General features: G+C 38.2%; 4 protein-coding genes and 2 long non-coding RNA genes across 9 annotated transcripts; 1 reads left to right on the top strand and 5 right to left on the bottom strand.

Annotated features, from left to right (window-relative positions):
- Positions 1-2,839: 2,839 nt before the first annotated feature.
- Positions 2,840-5,115, top strand: LOC116016696 (probable WRKY transcription factor 53). Its single transcript, XM_031257069.1, has 3 exons — positions 2,840-3,519; positions 3,608-3,736; positions 4,222-5,115. Exons 1-3 carry the CDS (start codon positions 3,215-3,217, stop codon positions 4,811-4,813), a joined length of 1,026 nt encoding a protein of 341 aa, XP_031112929.1. The 5' UTR covers positions 2,840-3,214; the 3' UTR covers positions 4,814-5,115.
- LOC116016697 (putative anthocyanidin reductase) lies at positions 5,103-6,801 on the bottom strand. The gene is made up of 5 exons (XM_031257070.1): positions 6,642-6,801; positions 6,382-6,551; positions 5,944-6,159; positions 5,453-5,826; positions 5,103-5,362 (listed from the first exon to the last, which is right to left on the bottom strand). Exons 1-5 carry the CDS (start codon positions 6,745-6,747, stop codon positions 5,221-5,223), a joined length of 1,008 nt encoding a protein of 335 aa, XP_031112930.1. The 5' UTR covers positions 6,748-6,801; the 3' UTR covers positions 5,103-5,220.
- Positions 6,802-14,512: 7,711 nt separating this feature from the next.
- On the bottom strand, positions 14,513-17,712 carry LOC116017440 (putative anthocyanidin reductase). The gene is made up of 7 exons (XM_031258025.1): positions 17,662-17,712; positions 16,965-17,079; positions 16,712-16,881; positions 16,051-16,269; positions 15,775-15,963; positions 14,796-14,980; positions 14,513-14,714 (listed from the first exon to the last, which is right to left on the bottom strand). Exons 1-7 carry the CDS (start codon positions 17,710-17,712, stop codon positions 14,573-14,575), a joined length of 1,071 nt encoding a protein of 356 aa, XP_031113885.1. The 3' UTR covers positions 14,513-14,572.
- Positions 17,713-17,868: 156 nt separating this feature from the next.
- On the bottom strand, positions 17,869-19,516 carry LOC116014748 (putative anthocyanidin reductase). Of its 4 annotated transcripts, none has more exons than XM_031254698.1 (4): positions 19,355-19,516; positions 18,868-19,229; positions 18,342-18,737; positions 17,869-18,213 (listed from the first exon to the last, which is right to left on the bottom strand). In XM_031254698.1, exons 1-4 carry the CDS (start codon positions 19,470-19,472, stop codon positions 18,199-18,201), a joined length of 891 nt encoding a protein of 296 aa, XP_031110558.1. In that variant the 5' UTR covers positions 19,473-19,516; the 3' UTR covers positions 17,869-18,198. The 4 variants fall into 4 exon arrangements, with proteins under 4 accessions (XP_031110558.1, XP_031110557.1, XP_031110556.1 ...); XM_031254697.1 differs by having other exon boundaries at positions 17,869-18,219; XM_031254696.1 differs by having other exon boundaries at positions 17,871-18,213; positions 18,346-18,737.
- A 1,636-nt stretch (positions 19,517-21,152) lies between these two features.
- LOC116014750 lies at positions 21,153-21,668 on the bottom strand. Its single transcript, XR_004097477.1, has 2 exons — positions 21,579-21,668; positions 21,153-21,438 (listed from the first exon to the last, which is right to left on the bottom strand). It is a non-coding gene; the product is annotated as an uncharacterized LOC116014750 (long non-coding RNA).
- Positions 21,669-21,886: 218 nt separating this feature from the next.
- Positions 21,887-22,782, bottom strand: LOC116014749. Its single transcript, XR_004097476.1, has 3 exons — positions 22,694-22,782; positions 22,256-22,603; positions 21,887-21,971 (listed from the first exon to the last, which is right to left on the bottom strand). It is a non-coding gene; the product is annotated as an uncharacterized LOC116014749 (long non-coding RNA).
- Positions 22,783-24,416: the final 1,634 nt, after the last annotated feature.

Raw genomic sequence — 24,416 nt, forward strand, 5'->3', positions numbered from 1 at the left:
TATTTATTTAAGATTATTTTCATATATTTTGTCAAATTATATTATTTGAACAATATTTAATCTCAATGATTTTATAAGGAGGATTACTATTTTAAAAAATTGATGTTATAATATAAAATTGGAAGTAGAATATAATATGACTATATGAGTTAGTTAAAGAAGCTAGATTGGAGAAAGTTCTTAGGTGATGCCAAGCCACCTATGGCTATGGCTATGGTCCTAAACCAATCTCTTAATAGATTTTCAAAGTTTTAGATTATTTAATTTGCATTTTGTGTAATACTTCAACTTCGCACGTACTATATGACACATAAACCAAGATTATTCATGAACATGAACAAACGTATTTAAATATACATAGTAATTTGAGATGTAATAGTTTATTAAGTATGTGTTATCGGTAAAATCTGAATTTTGTATAGTACCTTGTTGCTGCTAGCAAAACAAAGTTAAGATTATGAATTTATTTTAAGATAATTGATCTATTGATTTATTTCTCAAAACAACAATTTCATTCCAATATTCCATATATTATATATGGACAAAATAGCTCTCAGTCAAGTATGCATTTTCAACGTAAAAGTCGAATCTTAAATTTGTTTTAAACCTACCAAATTCAACTTAAAATTTCAATATATGTCAAAAAAGATTATCACATTATAAAAATATTACCAGATATTCCAAAAATTTTGAACTATATTTAATTTGATTTGTTTGAAAGGTATATATACGTATAATAATGTATTTCCCTTTTATCTTATTTTATGTGTCTGATTTTGTTAACTAGACTTAACCGAAGTTATTTTTAATTTAATCTTTTATAATATTAAGTTTAGTATTAATATATAAAATTAATATATTTTAAAATTATATTAAAAGTGTTATTAAACGTACAAAATGAAATTAAAAATAATTGTAAAAATACGAAAGAGTCGGTTTCATTGATCCAACCTAAATCTTACCTTAGATTGCAAATACTAATAATGTATGTATAATGACCCAGCATTTTGAAGTGTAGCATGGGTCATACACCCGGCCTCACATGCACAATGACAAGAATTCTTCATTTTGCCAAAAATTATTGATAAATCATATATATATGCACCATAAAAGCATGGGGGACAACTTCTATGAACAGCAGTACTCATGACGATGAATTTTTTGGATGGACATGCGTAATCCTGTATTATTTCACAATTTAAAATAAAATTAAAATATGAGTATAATAACGAAATATATACCAGACTTATTTTTATCTCGATAAGTATAAAGCAATCATCAAATAATAATAATAATAATTGTTCTCCAAAAAATAATAATAATAATAATAAAGCTTGGTATAATCAATCAGTGTCTGCCTTTACCAATTACAATCAGTCGTTTTTCAATTACCAAGCACCAAAACTCCGTCAATCAACAAAGATGAGCAAGAAAACAAAAAGAAAAAGAAAAAAAAATCTGAGACGTACACGCGGCCATTCGGCATGTTATATTAGATATGGTTTCACTACTACGTAGTATTGGAATTGCGACAATAACATTGTTATTGTGGGTTTTGTGGTCGGAATTGAATGGCCAGCGTAAGCTGCGGGCTGGCTTTTGTGGGGCAACAATTTCAACGTAACTGTCCAAGATTTTGTGATACCTCAAACAACATAATTCGCTCTCTGAAATAAAAGGTCACAAGTTTAAATTTCAGAATAGGTGTTAGCTGTTTAAATAAATTGAAAAAATACGTATAAACAAATACTAATTTTAATATAATCAATACTTTAAGAAGCAAAAAATAATTGTGGGCACAGGAATTAAATGGGATTTTGAATTTTGATGAGCAACAACGCGGAAAAGGGCTTGAAGATTCTTCCTTGAGTCAGTCACCATATCCTTCACCATCCATTTTTTTTTTTGACTCTTGAAATTAGAAGACAGTGGAATCTTCCTTTGTGGAAATTGTTGTGATTTTTCTCTGATTCAAGTTGTGATCTATAACAGATCTCAATCTCAATTTTATAATGAATTGATAGGATACAAAGACATGACATCTATATCTATATTTCGTATTCAATCAATATTTTTATCATTATAAATATTGGAAGTGATATATTCCACCTAAAGAACGGGTACACTAATGAGTTAGTTGAGCCAAAAGTATAAGCGACAAACTATAAAGTTTGAAATTCAATTCAATGCTTTGTAAGAGTAACTAAGTGTTGAATACAGTGTTGAATACATTTAATTAATGCGTATGAATGAACAAATCAAGAACCACACAATCTTGAATTTTTAATAAATTTCTAAAGTATTTAATGTATAAGTCATGTTTCGTAAAATAATTAGCTTATCAACCAATTTTGACTTATTTGACTAGATATTTGACTTGTTCAAAGAAAATTTTTCAATTAGTTTTTTTCAAAAAACAAAAATTATATTAAAGAGCTATCCGCTAATAGCTCATTTACCAAACACATCCAACAATAAGTTAATGTTATCAACTTATCATTTTTTATAATCCAATCAACTAACAGTTATCAATAAACAGTCATTTATTGGCAATAGATGGTGGGGTTTAAGACTTTGTTGGAACATCTTAATCAGTCATTTAGACGGACTGAATGACGCGTGAAAAGAGAATTAGGAGGAGGCCATGTGAGAAGAAGAAACATGAATGTTAATGTGGGATGGATTCTAATGTTGTGTGTGGAATTGGAGGAGGAGAGTGGTCCCTTTGAATGGGTCAGCACAGTGGATGGGATGAAGAAGAGTTTTCATTTTACTGTTCTTTTGTAGTCTGAAAGAATGATGACCATTTCAGCAAAAATCTTCTATCTTTTGGGTTTTCAATTTTCCCGTTTTCCTCTTTTTCCCCTTTCCACATCTTTTCCTCTTTATATCCCCTCCCCTTCCTCCTGCTCACTACTTTCATCCTCATCATCATTATAACAATCATACACCATAGTTTAAAGACTCCCCCTCTCCCCACTCACATTCCCTCACCCTTCTTCTCCAACAAAAAAAAAAAAACGACAAATTCAACCCATTTCCATCTTCTTCTTATTCTGAATTTCTAAACTTGTTTGAGCTTCTCTTATCTTGTTTGTTTCTTTACAATGCAAGCTTGTTCCCGTGATTCAAGACGATTCTTTGGTGCTTAATTGGATCAGGGAATTCTATTTAGAATAGAAGCTTTGTTGTGTCATATTTTTGGTTGTTGAGGATGGAAAAGGTTGGAAACTCTCTAATCATCAATGAGTTAACTCAGGGGAGAGAGTTGGCAGCCCAGCTGAAAGGGCAGTTCGATTCTTTTACATCACCGGAGATATGTGAGCCACTGGTGGAGAAGATCCTTTCTTCCTATGAAAAAGCACTCACACTGCTCAACTTCAAACTCTTTTTTGGAGGAGACCCTAATGCCATGGATTCCCCTCTTCCTCTTCTGGCTAACAATTCCAATGTTTGTCCCACCGGCGAAGCCTCCGATGGTGATTCCTCCAAGGAGCAATGCCATGTCTTCAAGAAAAGGTGAATTTTTTTCCCTTAGCTTGTTTTTTCTCTTGGAATCTTGTGTTATGCTCTAAATTTTAATTTGTTTCTTGGAATATAATTGCAGAAAGACATCTCCACAGTGGAGCAAACAAGTCCGGGTTTGCTCTGCCTCAGGTTTAGGAGCCAACCTTGATGATGGCCATAGCTGGAGAAAATATGGGCAGAAAGATATTTTGGGGGCTCATCACCCAAGGTAACAATTTTCTAAACATTATTATTTGTCCTCTGTTTTTCAATGCCTTTTGGATCTTGAATTTGTTGTCATTTGAGTCTGGAAATTCAACTTTCAATTGGGACTGCCAGATATTTTCTCTTAGCTTAGCTTACTAGTCAATTCTTGAAAGAATTTAATGTATTAATGTTAGTGTTTGTTAAGAACAGCAGCCATGGAGGCTCCCTGTTTCATTAATTGTTCCAAGGAGTAGTTGTGCAACTTGGGTGTTTTTAGTTCTGCAGCATTCTACTTTATTGTTCCTAGGAGTTGTTGTTGGTGTATATGTGCAACTTGTGTTTTCAGTTTTGGCTGCATAAATTTTGCATCCATTATGTGGACCCTCCATCCACTTCAGCAGCCCTTTTTAGTTTTTACTACATATATATAGGTAGAGTCATTGTTGAATATTGAAAAGTTGTTCTTTTTCTGGGTTAATAAATGGTGGTCCATTGTTGTTACTGCAGAGCATATTATAGGTGCACTCATCGCAACACGCAAGGCTGCTTGGCTACAAAGCAAGTTCAGAGGTCTGATGGAGACGCTTCTGTTTTTGAGGTTACATATAAAGGAAGGCACAGTTGCAAAGCCTCTCATCCGGCAATGATTTCTGGGGAAAATGAGAGGCCAAAGCCTCAGTTTCAGGTGCAACAGCCCGAGGGAAAGCAACTGCAAGCACAAAGCTTGGTGCTTGACTATGGACTAAATCAGAAACTTGAAACCTCCGAAGAGGATCATGTTCTCCCTCCCTTCTCGTTCCCGCCTACAATCAAATGCGAGGTAGCAGACAAGGAAAATAACTTGCTCAAGTGCTGTTCTCCTTCACCGTTTACCCCTCCATCAACATCGGAGGAGTGTATGTACTTGTCATTTTTGCCTGGCCAAAATGATGATGATGATTTTGGACTGAGCCAAATTCTGGACAGATCAGAATCTGATCTCACTGATCATATGATTTCAACCCCAACTTCTGTCACCAACTCTCCTTTCCAAGATTGGGATTTTCTAGCTGATCAACCTAATCTTGATGCAACCGATATCTCAAAGTACTTCTCCTGATAACTCTAATTACTATTCTGGATTAATTCTGTGTAGCTAGCTAGCATAAATAAGTGTTGAGCATCGCCTGTGGAAAGGGAATCTATTTTCTCCTGTCGAAATTCAAATTTCCATATAATTTTGCATCTCTTACCTAGAAATTTAGAGGAGCTGCTTTTTCTTTTTTCTTTTTTTCTCCATTTGAGCTTGTTCATGTTTTTCCAGTTAACAGCATTAGCTAGAGTATTTAGTCTGATAAGGATTCAATGTATGATAAGATTAAGAGGTTGTGTACTTGTAGGAAACCATGTTTCAGCTGCAAATTGTTATCTTCATTTCAACTTCAGAGCAAATCATTCTTAAAACATACATACATAAAGCATTTGAACATAAAATGCTGTTTGGAACAGGAAACTAATAACTGTAGTTTAGTTAAGGAGATTGCAGAACTTCTTGGCGCATTCTAGACTTCCGCTAAGTATCATCTTATAATCATATTTGTACTCAAATCCTGCTTCTTCCAACTTTCTTGAACCCCATTTTGTCTCCCTCATTGAATCCTCAATGAACCTGACACAAAAGCACACATTCAAATCATCAAATTCAAACCTTTTAATCTCCAAGTTGGCACCTTTAACAGTACGGTAACATAGTACTCACTCTTGAGGGATGGTAACGAGGGAGGAATGATGCTGATAGTAAGAGGCAATCTCGACGGATTTTAGGTAGTAGTTAGCACAAAGAAACCTGCCATTGATGTCTGAATTCTTGATGCAGAAAACATGCGCTGCAGTTACATCTTGTATATGTACAAGTGGAACTTTTGACAGCAATTCCTCTAAAGACCTCAGCATTTCATACCTATTCTTGTCCCTTGCAACCTGTGAGACGATCAACCCCACGCTTTCAGGTATCACATATTGAAGTGTCTCGAGGCCTCCAACCAGGCCACAAGCAAGAGACACCACTTGTATGCCTCTCCCATTGTAGCTCAGCACTTCTTTCTCTGCTGCTGTCTTTGACTGCACATAGTTCTGCAAAGAGAGCATCAACAAAATTACTGCACCCAGAAATCAAGAAAACTATTATTAAAAAAAAAAAAAAAAAAAAAAAAGAAGCTGCAGATATATACAACATACATACACACATACCACAACCAAATCAATGGGGTATGGGGTTGGGAAATTGGAAGGAGTCCAACAAGTCTCGTCCATGGAGTTCTTGAAAGTGGTAACGTCTTCGTGGTTAAGTGGAGCTGCAGCCATGACAGAGGCAGTGTAGATGAGTTTCTTCACAGTCCCTGATCTTATACACGCATCCACTATACTCCTCACCCCATCCACAGCTGCCTCAGATGTGTTCTTGTACTATAGACAGACAGCATATAGCATGTCATATGTTGAACTAATATTTCTCTAAAATTAAAATATGTTTGATTCATGAAATTGCAAAAATATAATTTGTAGACAGCTCCAAAATCTATTTTTTAAGACAAGGGAAAGGACAACTGACAGAGTAAATGAATCTAGAGAAATTATATATATGCAAACATCATAGTTATAGATCTGACAGTAACACAGAAACAGAACCTTAGAGCTTTGGTGGTTGTGGAGAAGAGGAGTAGCCAAATGGAGCACCACTTGACAGCCATGAAGGGCGGGAACAAATTCATCTGCTCTGTATATATCTGCCTCAAACAGTTTCAGATTCGTTTCTGCACCAGGAAGTCCTTTCAGAAGCCCTACCTTTGTGGAATCACCTATATATTTTAATTTACTCAAAAAAAAATCAGATTTTTAGACCCCATTAAATAAGCAAGATAGCCATTAATGGAGGGTATTTGTTTCACCTAAATTTCTGAGAGTGGCATGCACTGTATAGCCTCTGCTCAATAAGGTTTTGATGAGAAAAGAGGCCAGGTAACCTGCACCTCCAGTCACACAAACATTCATCATCTTCTTCTTCTTCTTCTATCCCTGTGGAGAAATGGGTGAGTGTACGCTTATGTAAGGTTATATTCATCATTTTGTCGTGTTAAAGAGTAGTAGTGGACTTGGAATATAATAAACAGACTTTTCCACCATTTAAAAATCAAGTTTTTGGATTAGGTTTGGGCGGATTTTAAATTATTTTATAATAATGGAGATATTGAATAGTTGTACAAAACTAATCAATTGAGACAAATTAAACATTTGAAGTATAACGAGTTCATCAGGCAACGGCAAATGTCTAAAGGGTAGAGATAGTGCTATTACAGTAATATAATACGGAGTATCTGAATTTGCAGGCTAAGCCATGGTCATGGACTCATGGTGAATGATTGATTGTCAGTGACAAGCTAATTATATAAATAATACTCTGGATCTCACTCAATGCACCTACAGATATTAATGTTAGCTTCAAATTAATAGGTTGGTCTGATAGAGATTAAAAAAAAAAAATAGAGTTCAGCTCGATAAGTATGATGGTTTGTTAGCTAATATTAATGTTAGTAACTATACGTTAGCTAATATTAATGTTGTTTAAAATCATAAACTGACTGGTCCTGGGCCTCAGGCTTGGGCCTTCATGTTAAAATACTGTGCAAGGCAACTCGCCCAATTAAGCCCAATCCATCACCATAAACTAAACTTAAGGAGGAAGCAACCTACACCTCTGGCCCATATTGGGAACATTGATAACGATAAAGTGAACAACGGGCCATATTTAAATCAATTCCGTAAACAAATAATATTCATAAGTAGTGCACGACAACCCATTATTGTCCTCCTTCCATTTACGTCAATTCTTTGTGTCGCTCTCTCATGTCACTTTGAATTTTTTCTCCATTTTTTATTTTAACCCAATGCAGTAGCTCAAGTGACAAGTGAGCTCTCTTTGTGGGGAAGAATTTCGAAAGAACCCTGGTTGACGATTCTTAAACAGACAAAGATATAAAGTGAAGGTCATAAAATCACTCGAAGCGATATAGAAGGGATTCCTTTGCTAAATAGTGGACAACTCCATTCGTGGACACCCTAACAAACTTGATAAAACACATTAGTTTTTTTTTTCTTTTGAAATAAACACATTAGTTAATTGACTCAACATATAAACAATAATGTCCAAGACATAATACATATAGATTCAATTTATTTATTTTGATTTGGCTTGGGTGGTTAGAGATGTCCAAATCTCCTCTCACAAGCTAATAGAATCATCTACCACATCTTTCAAGGATTTTTTGTATGTGAAGAAGCTTTTCATACTTCAACACCGTACCACTTGTCGCTCAGGTCCATTCATCACGCAACTGCAACTAGTAAATACATTATTAGGGAGTATATGTTAGTATTTAACGTTCGTGGTTAAAATCATAACTTATGTCACTTAACGTAACATATGATAATATAATTGATCAAATATGGAGTTTGTATCTGAAACGCTCTCAGAAAGGATGACACCGAGCGGTCGCCGGAGGAGCAGGATCTGTTAGAAAGAAGTACGAAAAAGTCTAAACGGGGCCGAGAACAAGAGGACAGAGTTGGATTTAAGCCGGATGATGAAATCATCCAAGAAACTCCAGTATCTGCCGGGTTGAAATCGCCGGAATCTGCACAGTGGCGAACTCCAGCGGCGATACCCAGCCATGCATGGCATCAAGAAAAGCCCCAGGAGCGGCCTGAGGACGAGCTGGTCTCGGATGAAGAAGCGATGAACGAGGATGAAGCAGATCCGATGTGCCCCGTAATTCCGGTATCGAAAGAAGAGAAAGAGAGGCTCCGTCGGCCATGGAGAAGATCCCTCATTGTCAAAGTTCTTGGGCGAAAAGTCAGCTACTCATACCTGAAACAGAGGTTATTCAAGATGTGGAGACCGGAGGCGACATTCGAGTTGATAACTCTGGATTCAGACTTCTTCTTGGCTAAATTCGAAGCGCTACGAGATTACGAGTTCGCCAAGTTCGAAGGCCCATGGATGATCATGGACCATTACCTGGTTGTCCAAGAATGGAAACCCAATTTTGACCCAAGGGATTCAAGAACGAGTAAGCTGCTCGCGTGGGTGAGATTTCCGGCTCTCCCTGTAGAATATTTTGATGACGACTTTTTGGTCAAGATAGGGAAGAATGTGGGAAGACCTATTAGAGTGGATAATACAACAAGCCTTGTCTCTAAGGGAAGCTTCGCTAGGATCTGTGTAGAAATTGACATATCCAAACCCCTAATTTCGAAATTCACACTTGAGCAGAAGGTATGGCCGATTGTGTATGAAGGACTGCACATGGTATGTTTCAGCTGCGGATTATATGGGCACAGGGCAGAGCAGTGTGGAAAAGGGTCGCCAAAGACATCGGAGGCTCCGGCGGCGGAACAGAACCCGGGGCAAAACAGAGGGGCTCAATCGACAACTCGGTATGGACCTATGAACATATCCCAGACTGCAGTTCATATGTTTAAAGGTGACTTTGGTCCCTGGATGCTGGTATCAAGGAAAGAGAGAAGAGGCAGAGGAAGGGGAGGGGGCCGTCCAACTACAGGCCACCAACAGTATGCGAACGCACCATACACCCCAAGATTCCCGCAGGGAGTAACCGGGACCCATTCAAGGTTTGCATTATTAGAAGGGGTAGAAGAAGAGGAGCAGAACTCAATGCAAGAAGAACGAGGAAATGCAGCAAATGCCCTCTACTCAACTGTGGCCCTCCCTAGGATTAGGACTAACCAACAACAGAAGCAGACAAGGGAGCACCAATTCGCTTTTGGTGGGCAGCAGGGTGCTAGCGGCTATCCGAGTCAACCAATGAGATACAATACACCCCAGCGAGGAGGGCATAGCCTGAGGGGTGGCAGAGGAGGGAGATCAAGGCAAGCGGCAGCCGAGACGGAACACACAGTAGTACGAGGATACAATAAAGGAAAGAGCATAGTAAGCACTGTCGTTGGTATGGAGGCTGAGCAACCGGAATGCTCACAGCCCGTCCCTGACAACACCCTGTTAGGAGAACCACCCGACGTGCCTAGAATCTTTGATAATGATGAACCTCCTGATGAAGCGATGGAGGACATGGAGAATGAACCGGGTCGTTCTGACCCCGTGTCTGCTGCCCAGCGGCGCTCTTGAGCGCTCATGGTTTGGTTTTTTGTTTTATGTTAATATGATATGTCTAGTATGGAACTGTCAGGGTGCGGCATCAAATCCCTTTCGCCGTGCTCTGAAAAATTATTCTCGTATGTATAATGCTTCGATTGTGTGTCTATTAGAGCCTAAAGTGTCAGGGAACCAAGCGAATACTATATGTTCCAGCCTTGGATTTGAAGACTGGGTTCGGGTGGAAGCTGTCGGTTTCTCGGGTGGCATTTGGATTTTCTGGAACCCCATGGTTAATGTCAGTGTGTTAAAAACTCATCCCCAATTTGTCAATTTGCAGGTTGACGACAAGAGATCTCAACCTTGGCTACTAACTATAGTATACGGCAGTCCTAACCTCATGCTACGTAGAAGATTGTTTACAGATTTATCATTGCAGAACCTCGGCTCCCATCACCAATGGCTGGCAATTGGAGATTTTAATTCAGTAACAGGCTCTAATGAAGTTAGTAACTCGGAATGCTTCAACCAAACCAGATGTGCAGATTTTAATGAGTGGATCTTTCGAGAGGGACTGATGGATCTAAAATATCGAGGGGCCAAGTTCACTTGGACAGGAGGAGTGAACACTCAATCTTACAGAGCTGCAAGGTTGGATAGGGCACTTGGAAATACGGAATGGCTCCTTCGTTTCCCCGATGCAATGATAGAACACCTACCAATGGTGGAATCAGACCACACTCCCTTGCTACTCAACACTAATCCAGGTGACAACCCGGGGGGGGGGGGAGAAGGAATTTTAGATTTAATGTGGCATGGACATTACACCATAATTTCCTAGAGCAAGTTCAAGCGGTATGGGATCTAGAAGAAGAATTGGGTACAAATAACAAACGTGTCGCTGAAACGCTTACTGAGTGGAACAAGAGGGTATTTGGGAATATATTTCATAGGAAGAAAAGGTTGCTGGCTAGGATAGGAGGGATACAACGGTGTTTATCTCATCAGATGAGTTCGAACCTTATGAAGTTGGACAAGAAATTACGGCTGGAACTTGAGATCACACTCCAACAAGAAGAAATGTTGTGGTTTCAAAGGTCGAGAGAGGAGTGGATCACATCCGGCGATCGTAACACTAGGTTTTACCACTTAGCTACTTTGGTTAAAAATGGAGCTCATAAAAGTAACAAACTGAGAAGAGAGGATGGAAGCTTGATCATGGATGAGCATCAGATTATTGAATATATTCGAGTTCACTTTGAAAAACTATTTACTGAAGAACAAAACTTGTATTACCAGCAACGGAGGCTTGTCCGATTCCCAAACCTGAGTAATGAAGAATGGCGAGAGATGAACAAGCCCCTCGAACCAGAGGAGATCAGGCATGCACTGTTTGAAATGGAAACATGCAAATCACCAGGACCGGATGGGTTCAGCGCAGTCTTCTACCAGAATGCATGGGCCATAGTGGGAAGGTCGTTAGTAAAATTTGTCATGAAATTTTTCAATGATGGGATGCTGCCAACTGACTGTAATGACACGCTGATATGCCTAATCCCCAAGGTTCCGAATCCAGAAACAGTGAACCAATTAAGGCCTATAGGATTATGCAATGTCTCATATAAGTTGCTAACCAAGGTGATGGCGACACAGATGAAAGCAGGACTTAAGAAACTGATTGGCCCATATCAATCGAGTTTTGTACCCGACCGACAAATCTCGGATAACATTCTTGTATTTCAGGAAGCATTGAACTCAATGAATACGAAGCAGGCGGCATTAGGCTGGATAGTAATGAAAATAGATCTAGAAAAAGCATATGATAGGCTTTCCTGGAATTTTATTGATAACACGCTAGATGAGGCGGGTTTCAACGATGCTTGGAGAAGAAGAATCATGACCTACATATCCTCTTCAAGACTGGCTATCACGTGGAATGGTACTCAATCAGAATGGTTTAAACCAAGCCGTGGAATTAGACAGGGAGACCCCATCTCACCCTTATTATTTGTACTTTGCATTGAAAAAATTAGCCATATGATATGTGATTCTAACTCAAAGGGTGCATGGAAAGGAATTAAGATAACTAGACAAGGTCCTATACTTACCCATTTACTTTTTGCAGATGACATGGTGCTGTTTGGGGAGGCTTCACAAATGCAAGCTACAGAGATGAAAAGATGCTTGGACGAATTCTGCATGATGTCTGGACAAAGAGTGAATTACAACAAGTCTAGCATTTATTTCTCTAAGAACACCTCACCTGATGTGCAGCAACAGATAGTAGAATTGACTGGGATCCCGAAGGTCTCAAATCTAGGAAAATATCTAGGAATACCATCGATTCACGGCAGATTAAAAAATGATTCATTCTCAGGGATCCTCGAAAGAATGCAAAGCAAACTAGCAGGTTGGAAATCGAAAACTTTGTCACTAGCTGGTAGACAGGTGTTGGCACAGTCAATCCTCTCATCGATCCCGTTTTACACAATGCAAACCACACTAATTCCCACAGGAGTCATCAACAGCATGGAGAAATTAACCAGAAGCTTCTTATGGGGCAACTTGGATGGGGAAAGAAGGTGCAACTTGGTTAGTTGGGACAAAGTTACTAGAAGCAAAGAGAATGGTGGCTTGGGGATTCGGAGGCTCGCCGAGATGAATATAGCATTTCTTGCGAAGTTGGGATGGCGATTAATGATGAATGAAGATAGCTTGTGGGTCCGGGTGTTTAAAGCGAAGTACGCGATCCATTCAACGGATTGCACGCTATGGAGGTCAAAACCCAATATGTCAAATGCATGGCGTGGTATTCTTAAGGCAGTCCCTACCCTACAACATGGCATCAGAAAACTAGTGAGGAATGGTAGAAATACGCTGTTTTGGAAAGATGTTTGGCTAGGTGATACACAACTTCAGAACATATCCCATTCCCCGATCCCACCAGAAGATATCAACAGGTCGGTGGCTGAGTACTGGGACACAGGGTGGAAGTGGAGTGAACTTCAGAATCTATTACCAAGTGAATGTTTGAACAGTATGGCAGCTGTTATAATTTCTGAAGAGGATGGCGAGGCAGATTTGACGGGGTGGAAAGGAGTCTCGAAGGAAACCTTCACGGTAAGTTCAGCATACATCATTACGGCAAACGAAGGAACATCAATAGAAGCAGCCAAATGGAATGGTATTTGGAAATTGAAGATCCCAAATCGGATCAAGACATTTATCTGGTTAGTTAGGCATGGGAAAGTTCTCACTAATGAAAATAGAAGGAAAAGAGGGTTAACAGAGGATGACAGATGCTGGTACTGCCCTCATGCGGTTGAAGATGCAGATCATGTGCTACGTCACTGCCCCCTAGCAGCAATGGTATGGGCTAAAATATTGCCAAGACATCACACAAGCCATTTAACTCGCCCATTCCTAGAATGGATAGACAATGGTATATCATTCAGAAGCACTGGGAACAACCCAGGAGATGACAAAGTTTTATTCGCTATCACGTTATGGTGGATTTGGAAGTGGCGCACTGATGCCATCTTCAATAGTAAGACGATCCCTGTGCAAGCCAAAATCAACTGGATTATGACCTAGTGGTGCGAGATCAACAGCGCATTCAACAGAGCTGAGAATCAACAAAAGGTAGCACATCAAAGAAACTGGAAGAAGATGTGTTGGGCAAAACCACAGGAAGGATTTATGAAGATGAATGTTGATGGTTCAGTAAATCTGGTGAATAGCAGAGCGGGCTGTGGAGGAGTTTTAAGAGGAAGCAATGGGGAATGGAGAGGTGGCTTTGTAAACACCATTGGGAATTGCACACCGATTCAAGCCGAGGCATGGGCGCTCTTACGGGGCATCCAAGTTGCGAACCAGTTGGGATGCAGAAAAGTAGTCTTCGAATGCGACTCGAAAGAGGTGGTGGAGTTCATGAACAAGAACGCCACAGCCAACACGGCCATCCATAATATTTTAACAGCCTGTAAGAGGGAACTACGACAAATTGAAATATGGATGATAGCATGGGTTGCACGGGAACAGAACATCACAGCGGACAAACTGGCAAGTATGGCTTGCACGACTGGCGGTGGTCTCCACATACTCAAGGAACCACCAGATGTAATAAAGGGTACGTTAGATGATGAAGCAGCAGGAATTCCTTGTTGGAGAAACGTCTATGTAAATTGTTAATACAACGTAATGAACACCATGGGTAACCCCCTTCTAAGTGAAATAAAAAAAATATAATTGATCAAATTGTAGTATACATATTAAGATGGAAAGCACCCAACGTACTGTTGGTCTTGCAGGTTGATATGAAATTGAGGATAATTGTGGCGCGATTTCTGCGGCTGAAACAAAGGAGTTGGCGCAGAGGAAACGCCCAGATATGGAACCATTTGGTGCTTTTATGGCGAAGATATGAGCATCGCACACATCTTGTATGTGTACGATTGGGATTTTCCCCAGCAAATTTCAGTGACTTGTGTCAATTCTCGTGGTGGATGAGATGTGAAAACAGAACCGACACAGAGAAGGGACAATACCATAAACACGTATCTCCTCCCACAACCCCCAATGTTTCAGCTGCAAATTCTTATCTTCATTTCAACTTCACAAACAAATCATTCTTAAAACATACATACATACATACATAAATAGTATTTGAACATAACATGCTGTTTGGAACAGGAAACTATTAACTGTAGTTTAGTTAAGGAGATTGCACAACTTCTTGGCGCATTCTAGACTTCCACTAAGTATCATCTTATAATCATATTTGTACTCAAATCCTGCTTCTTCCAACTTTCTTGAACCCCATTTTGTCTCCCTCATTGAATCCTCAATGAACCTGACACAAAAGCACACATTCAAACGTTTTAATCTCCAAGTTGCATTGGCACCTTTAACAGTACGGTAACATAGTACTCACTCTTGAGGGATGGTAATGAGGGGGGAATGCTGCTGATAGTAAGAGGCAATCTTGATGGATTTTAGGTAGTGGTTAGCACAAAGAAACCTGCCATTGATGTCTGAATTCTCGATGCAGAAAACATGTGCTGCAGTTACATCTTGTATATGTACAAGTGGAACTTTTGACAGCAATTCCTCTAAAAACTGTTGGGAAAAATCCCACTGCCCGTGACAATCAAAATCACACACCCGACACGGTGCACAAATACGAGATAATATATAATAGCACAAAAATAAATATGAATACAAGGAACACAAGATTTACGTGGAAAACCCCAAAACGACGGGGAAAAAACCACGGGCCACCAACAACAACAATTTCCACTATCACAAATCTCGGGTACAAAGTTTTAGGCTACCACATGAGCCATACATCCACAAATCATCAAATACAACAACTCCTAGGCCAAAACATTCTTCAATATTCACTGGCTAAAAGGAATAATATCTCGTACTCAAAATATTCAATCTCCAAGACTAGGATAAAAATGAATACAAATATTACGAGATTATCCAAAGAGATGCCTGGAATAAATACAAGCTGACCTCAAATATTTGATAAAAATAGTACCCAAGAGCTTCGGCAAATCCACGACAAAGTTGCGCCAAAAATGAAGAAGAAAGAAAATAGATGATTTTTCTTCTTCCTTGGAACTCTTGCTGCCGAAAGAAAAATTAGAGGAAGAAAGTGGATTTCCTCTTCTGCCTTATGCTTCTGCCGAAAAAAAAATGGAATGAATGGGAAAACAAAAATTCACTTTTTCCTTCTCACAACTGCCTTAATGGAATGGGAACAATACATATATCAAGGAAATTGGTTTCCTTGTCTTCACATGCTGACAAAGTGTGCTGCCAACCACTTCCCTTTTCCTTCCACTACAATTTGTATTTTTGTTATTTTATTTATTCCTTTTCACATAGGAGGGACCCAACAAAAACCTCAGCATTTCATACCTATTCTTGTCCCTTGCAACCTGTGAGACGATCAACCCCACGCTTTCAGATATCACAGATTGAAGTGTCTCACAGCCTCCAACTAGGCCACAAACAAGAGACACCACTTGTATCCCTCTCCCATTGTAGCTCAGCACTTCTTTCTCTGCTGCTATCTTTGACTGCGTATACTTCTGCAAAGAGAGCATCAACAAAACTACTGCACCCAGAAATCAAGAAACAAAAAAAAAGAAGCTGCAGATATATACAAACATACATACCGCAAACAAATCAACGTGGTGGTAAGGGGTTGGGAAATTGGAAGGAGTCCAACAAGTCTCGTCCATGGAGTCCTTGAAACTGGTAACGTCTTCGTGGCTCAGTGGAGCTGCAGCCATGACAGTGGCAGTGTAGATGAGTTTCTTCACAGTCCCTGATCTTATACACGCATCCACAATACTCCTCACCCCATCCACTGCTGCCTCAGATGTGTTCTTGTACTACAGACAGACAACATATAGTCTGTCATATGTTGAACTAACATTTCTCTAAAATTAAAATATGTTTGATTCATGAAATTGCAAAAATATAATTTGTAGACAGCTCCAAAATCTATTTTTTAAGACAATGGAAAGGACAACTGACAGAGTACATGAATCTACACAAATTATGCCTCTTTGATAAATAGTTAGCCTATTAGTCAAAATTGGCTTATTTGACTTGGTTAAAAAATCAATATAAATGCTTGTTTATAACTCCAAAATGCTTGAAAAGCAACTTTTTCAATTAGTTTTTTGAAAAAAGAAATTATACCAAGCAGCTATTAGCTAACAACTAATTTACCAAACACTTTTCTACAATTATCAATTAATTATACCCTCTAATCCAATCAGCTAATCTAGCAACCATTACCAAACATTGACAGTAACACAGAAACAGAACCTTAGAGCTTTGGTGGCTGTGGAGAAGAGGAGTAGCCAAATGGAGCACCACTTGACAGCCATGAATGGCGGGAACAAATTCATCTGCTCTGTATATATCTGCCTCAAAAAGTTTCAGATTCGTTTCTCCACCAGGTAGTCCTTTGAGAAGCCCTACCTTGGTGGAATCACCTATACATTTTACTCAAAAAAATCAGATTTTTAGACCACATTAAAGAAGCAAGATAGACATTAATGGAGGGTATTTGTTTCACCTAAATTCCTGAGAGTGGCATGCACTGTATAGCCTCTGCTCAATAAGGTTTTGATGAGAAAAGAGGCCAGGTAACCTGCACCTCCGGTCTTCTTCTTCTTCTTCTTCAGTGTACTCTTATGTAAGGTTAGATATTCATCATTTTATCGTGTTAAATAGTAGTAGTGGACTTTTCCACCATTAAAAAATGTTTGGGCGGATTTTAAATTAATTTTATTTTATAATAATGGTGATATTGAATACTTGTACAAAGCTAATCAATTGAGACAAATTAAACATTTGAAGTAGCGATTTCATCAGGCAACGGCAAATGTCAAAACTCAAAAGGGTAGAGATAGTGCTATTACACTAATATAATACGGAGTATCTAAATTTGCAGGCCAAGCCATGGTCATGGACTCATGGTGAATGATTAATTGTCAGTGACAAGCTAAAATAATACTATGGATCTCACTTAATGCACCTAGAGATATTAATGTTAGCTTCAAATTGATAGGTTGGTCTGATAAGATCTCACTTGCCTTCACCTCTCATCTGCCATTCTATACATACATGTAGTCTTGGTATTATCATGACTGACTGGTCCTGGGCCTCAGGCTCGGGCCTTCATATTAAAATAGTATGCAAGGCAAATCGCCCAATTAAGCCCAACCCATCACCATAAACTAAACTTAAGGAGGAAGCAACCTACACCGTACCTCTGGCCCATATTGGGAACATTGATAACGATAGAGTGAACAACGGGCCATATTTATATCAATTCCGTAAACAAATACTCCGTCGTATTCATAAGTAGTGCACGACAACCCATAATTGTCCTCCTTCCATTTACGTCTGTCACTTTCTCATATCACTTTGAATTTTTTCTCCTTTTTTTTTTTTTTTATTTTAAAGAAAAAACAGCATATCATTAATAAACATTAAGCATAAGAGAATTACATATAAAAGGAGGATCATAAAACCACTCCAAGCGATATACAAGGGATTCCCTTGCTAGATAGTGGCAGCTTAACAAACTTGATAAAACACATTAGTTAATTGATAATATCCAAAACAAAAAAGACATAATACATATAGATTCAATTTATGTATTTTGATTTGGCTTGGGTGGTTAGAGATGTCCAAATCTCCTCCCACAGCTAATAGAATCATCTACCCCATCTTTCAAGGATTTTTTGTATGTGAACCCTTTGTGAAGAAGTTTTTCATAATTCAACACCACTTGTCGCTCATGATCATTCATAATGCAACTGCAACTAGTAAATACATTAGTATTTAACATACGTGGTTTAAATCATAACTTATGTCACTTAACGTAACATACGATAATATAATTGATCAAATTGTAGTATATATATTAAGATGGAAAGCACCGTACGTACTGTTGGTCTTGCAGGTTGACATGAAATTGAGGATAATTGTGGCGCAAATAGTTAGCGATTTCTGCAGCGGAAACGAAGGAGTTGGCGCAGAGGAAACGCCCATACATGGAACCATTTGGTGCTTTCATGGCGAAGATATGAGCATCGCACACATCTTCTATGTGTACGATTGGGATTTTCCCCAACAAATCCTCAACAAATTTCAGTGACTTGTGTCCAATCTCGTCGTCGATGAGATGTGAAAACAGAACCGACACAGAGTAGGGACAATACCATAAACACGTATCTCCTCCCACAGCCCCCAATGCTAAGCTCACCACTTCTAATCCTTCTTCATCATTTCCAATTTTCAATATTTCTTTCTCCGCCAATGTCTTGCTTTCCATATAATCCTTCAATTTTATATATGTAGATAGATATGATGAAATTGATAAGTGATGTTTTTAATTTCCAGTGAAAAAGAGGATTAGGTTAAAATAGGTTGAGCTGTCTCGATCAATTATTACTGTGAACTTAGCGTACCATTAGGCTATCATTGGAATGGTGGAAAGGAAGAGGGAGAGGAGTCCAGCACGTTTCGTCCATGACGCCTTTGAAACCATTCCCGTCTTCTTTTAACGGCGAAGCGGCGCCGGTGGAGGCGGTATAGATCAGCCGCCGAACGCTTCCGCATCTACTGCAAGCATATGCCACGTTCTTCACTCCCTCCACTATTTCATCCACGTTCAACCTTCCGGCTTGCGGTGTGGGCGTTGCCACAAGGAACACAAATTCACAGCCATTGATGGCCTGTTCGGATTTGTTTAAAAGATCAGCTTCGAACAACTTCAGTCGCTCATCGGCGCCGGCGAAGCTCTTCAGCAACCCCACCTTCGACTCCTCACCTGCATATATATATGAATTATAAACAGATCGATCGAATTATTCATCATAAGATCAGATCAGGCGTTAGGTTTATTTAAGAAAAGGAGAAGCTAAGCTAGCTATATCGCCTGGCCTGCATACGTACTCAAGCTCCTAAGCGTTGCATGAACAGTGTAGCCTTCGTCTACAAGCTTCTTCACCAATGAAGAGCCCAAATAACCTGCACCTCCGATTACACAAACCCTATGCCTGCTCTCCTCCATTTCTAAGTTGCCTTCACCTCTTTAATTTCTTGCTTTATAGTCCACTCATGTCAAATCACCATAGCTTACTCCTACCTAACTAAGTAGGTAAGAATTCGAACTTGTAACCTTGTACTTTGGATTGAACTTATAATCTTGTTATTACAAGTGTGGGTCTCTTATATTTTGACTAGAATTATTCCACCTATTCTGTGGACTCAAATCCACCTTATAGCATGATCAGAATCTAATTTACATATTGAATGTTGACAATTTATATATTAAATGTTTATAGTATGTAAATTGTATTGGATTCACTTTGGAAGGTAGAGCGGAGTCTTGGTATAACTATTGTTCTATGTCTTCTTGTATTATCATGACTGGTACTGGGCCTCAGACTCGGGCCTTTATATTAAACATTGTAATATAATGTCAACGATGGAAATTAGTATGCAAGGCAGCTGGCCCAACTAAGCCCAACTCATCACCATAGAGGAGCAACCTAGACCTCTGGCCCATATTCAAGCACGGATCAACGTGCGATATGTGTCCCTAACGAGGATTAGCATTTGTAACACATATACCCCTCCCCATTTATGAGGGTAGTAATTTGGACATTTACTCTCAGCAACGGAGAGAACCACTACCCTGCCTATGATAGAGCGACCATCATTAACCATAGATCATGGAACATCGTGTAATGTGGATCACTGATATAATCATATAAGGTACATTTTTAATATAGTGAAGATACATTATTTGTTTACTATATGTAAATTATTTTAATATACATTTAGTATATTAAAAATGTACTTTATGTAAATGGCCCACTTTGATAGATCATAGTTCATGGTATAATTTGTCATAGAGTCAACAATGAGCTATAATTTGATTGATTATGTAAATAAATAATATTCACAAAGGACAATACCATTTATGGTAATAATGCTACTGCAATATATTTAGATAAATAAACTACAAAATATAGCAATAGTTCTCAATACATAATGTTTGCGTGTCCCCCTACTTGTTACATGTGCTCAACTTTTATACTGTACAATAGTAACAACTACAATGATGTGGATTAACAGCCTCATAATAAGTGCAACAGATTGCCTCTATAAGTGTCTAAGCTCCTCAATTAAGGGTCCGTTTGGAAAGCAGGAAAATGACTTCTGGAAAATGTTTTATGGAAAATGAGTCATTTTCCGGAAAATAGTTTCATTTCCAGTGTTTGGATGCATTATGGAAAACTGTCTTTGTGTGTTTGGTTCATTTCCTGGAAAATGGATAGAATTGTATAATTAAACATTGTAATTGTTTTATTTAAAATAAAAAATTATAATAGTTATTAAAAATGATATTTATTAAAAAAATAGAATTTATAAAAAAAATTAAAGAAAAAAAAATGTAGCAAAGGTTATCGCGTCGGCGGTTTCCCCACCTCCTTGGTCCATGGCCATGGGTGATATGGCTTGGTTTTGGTCGAACACATGTGAAACAGCTATTCTTGCGATTCCGGAAAATGACTTACAGAAACAAATTCTGTAAGTCATTTTCCGAAAAAATGAACTGATTTTCCTTGGTCAACGGAAACATTTTCCGTTGACCACATTTTTCGGACGTTGCCAAACACAGAAAACTCGGAAATCATTTTTCGGAAGCCATTTTACAAGTTACCAAACACACCTTAAGAACAGATAACAAACTCAAAAATTTATTGAGCTCATAATCATTTAAGTGTGATCCAATACACCTAGGTATTATTTCAAACGGCAAACTATATACATAATAAGACATAATACATATAGATTCAATTTATGTATTTTGATTTGGCTTGACTAGTTAGAGATGTCCAAATCTCATCCCACAACTAATAGAATCATCTACCACATCTTTCAAGGATTTTTTGTATGTGAACCCTTTGTTAAGAAGCTTTTCATAATTCAACATCACTTGTTGCTCATCAGGTCCATTCCTCATGCAACTGCAACTAGTAAATACATTATATGTTAATTAGTATTAAACGTATATGGTTTAAATCATAAATTATGTCACCTAACATACGATGTTATAATTGTAAATGAACAAAATAAAATATATTAAGATGGAAAGCACCCTACGTACTCTTGGTCTTGCAGGTTGACTGGAAATTGAGGATAATTGTGGCGCAAATAGTTAGCGATTTCTGCAGCGGAAACGAAGGCGTTGGCGCAGAGGAAACGCCCAGACATGGAACCATTTGGTGCTTTCATGGCGAAGATATGAGCATCGCACACATCTTCTATGTGTACCACTGCGATTTTCCCCAGTAAATCCTCTAGGAATTTCATGGAGCTTTGTCCATTCTTGTCGCCGGTGAGTTGTGAGAAGAAGATCGAAGGACACTGTTCCGGGACAATACCATAAACACGTATTTCCTCCCACAAGTCCCAGTCCTAAGCTCACCACTTCCAATCCTTCATCATTTCCAATTTTCAATATTTCTTTCTCCGCCAATGTTTTGCTTTCTATATAATCCTTCAATTTTAATTTATGGAGATAAAAGATGAAATTGGTAAGTGATATTTACCCACTAAAAAAGAGGATTAGGTTAAAATAGGTTGAGCTTTCTGGATCAATTACTGTGAATTGAACTTAGTTTAAGCGGGTTGCAGGGAGGTTATAAGTTCAAGTCTCAAGACAATATTTACTCTTTGTGTTTTAGTAAGTTAGAAAGTAGTTATGAACAAATATATAAGGTATGACATTGTAACAAGTCAGTAGTACTTAAAATAAAAAAAAAAAAAAAAAAAAAAACTTACCCTCAGGCTATAATTGGAATGGTGGAAAGGGAGAGGGAGAGGAGTCCAGCGTGTTTCGTCCATGACGCCTTTAACGGCGAAGCGGCGCCGGTGGAGGCGGTATAGATCAGCCGCCGAACGCTTTCACATCTACTGCAAGCATATGCCACGTTCTTTACTCCCTCCACTATTGCATCCACGTTCAACCTTCGGGCTTGCGGTGTGGGCGTGCCACAAGGAACACAAATTCACAGCCATGGATGGCCTGCTCGATCTCTTCGGATTTGTTGCAAAGATCAGCTTCGAACAACTTTAGTCGCTCATCGGCGCCGCCGAAGCTCTTCAGCAATCCCACCTTCGACTCATCACCTGTGTGTGTGTGTATTATAAACAGATCGATCGAATTATTCATAAGAAAATGAGAAGCTAGCTAGGTAGATCGCCGGCCTGCATACGTACTCAAGCTCCTAAGCGTTGCATGAACGGTGTAGCCTTCGTCTATAAGCTTCTTCACCAATGAAGAGCCCACATAACCTGCACCCCCGATAACACAAACCCTATGCCTGTAGCTCTCCCCCATTTCTAGGTTGCATTCACCTCTTTAATTTCTTGCTTTATAGTCCACTCGTGTCAAATAACACTTCCTCATCTTATCTGGCTATTCTATGTCTTCTTCTTTTCTTTGGAGGACCACAACTTCACTTACTCTATCTAACAAAAGACCATCAGAAAATAAATCAGTCTAGGTTACCCATAATTAAATTATTCAGGCCAAGTAGATAAAGATTCAAACTCGTGATCTTGTAATTACAACTGTGAATCTCTTAACATCTTGACTAGGATTACATCGCCTATTCTATGTTTTCTTGATATTATCATGCATGGGCCTTCATATTAAACATTGTAATATAATGTCAAAGGATGGAAATTAGTATGCAAGGCAGTTGGTCCAACTCATCACCATGCATGGAGGAAGCAACCTAGACCTCTGGCCCATATTCAAGCATTGATGATTGATCAACGTGCGATATGTGTCCCTGACAAGACCCTTCCCCATTTATGAGGGTAGCAGTTTGGACTTTTACTCTCAGCGACGGAGAGAACCATTAGTCTGATCTGCCTAGGATAGAAAGACAATAATTATATCATAGATCATGGTTCATCTTATAAGATGGATCACTGATATAAAGTATATTTTTAATATAGATCATGACTCATCTTGTAAGATAGACCACTGATATAAAGTATATTTTTAATATAATGAAGATATATTATTTATTTACTAAATTTTCATTATTTTAATGTATATTTAGTATATGAAAAATGTACCTTATGTCAGTGGCTCACTTTGATAGACCATGGTCCGTAGTATAATTTGTCATAGAGCGAACAACAAGCTCTAGTTTGATCAATTATGTAAATAAATAATATTCACACAGCCAATTCAAGAATCTTGTGGTCCAGTGACATCAAACTCTTCCCTTTATACGGGAGGTGGTGGGTTCGAGTCTCTAAAGTAGTTATGAACCCCCATTATATATTCTATTCCTTCCATTTACGTCAAATCTTTAATTTGTGACACTCGCTCTATCATATCTCGTTTGAATATATGTTTCCTCAATATATATATATATCTTATTCTTCTATTTTCATTCAAATTTATTATACCCATTCAACTTAATTATCGCAAATAATGACAGCATGGCTTTAATTTGGACAAATTAAATCATTTTCTTATACTAGTGGGTTTAGACCATTCTCCATTTAAGAGTTGAAACATTAGTGAAAATGAATTTTCCAATAGAAATTGCAATAAAAGAAATAAATCAATCAAGAACAAGACAGATAAGAAATGGGGGTTGGATAATAACATAGAATAACTATAATGGAGTTGAAGTTTTAAGGTTATCATGTCATGGAAGTGGTTACTAAATTATGGCAATAATGCACAACTTTTGACCCAGCAATTCCAGCAATCATACTACCCTAATTGACAAAGAGGATAAAAAGTAGACATATACTTTTCAAGTTGGGCCAATGATAAATAAAACACCATTTCAATGATGATATGATAATACATGCTTTTTTAAATAGATCTATTTGGTTTATGTGACACGCACTATTGCTATATTATATATATATATATATATATATATATATATATATATATATATATATATAT

The sequence above is a fragment of the Ipomoea triloba genome, chromosome 4, assembly GCF_003576645.1.
Source record: "Ipomoea triloba cultivar NCNSP0323 chromosome 4, ASM357664v1".
Classification (NCBI taxonomy): Eukaryota; Viridiplantae; Streptophyta; class Magnoliopsida; order Solanales; family Convolvulaceae; genus Ipomoea; species Ipomoea triloba.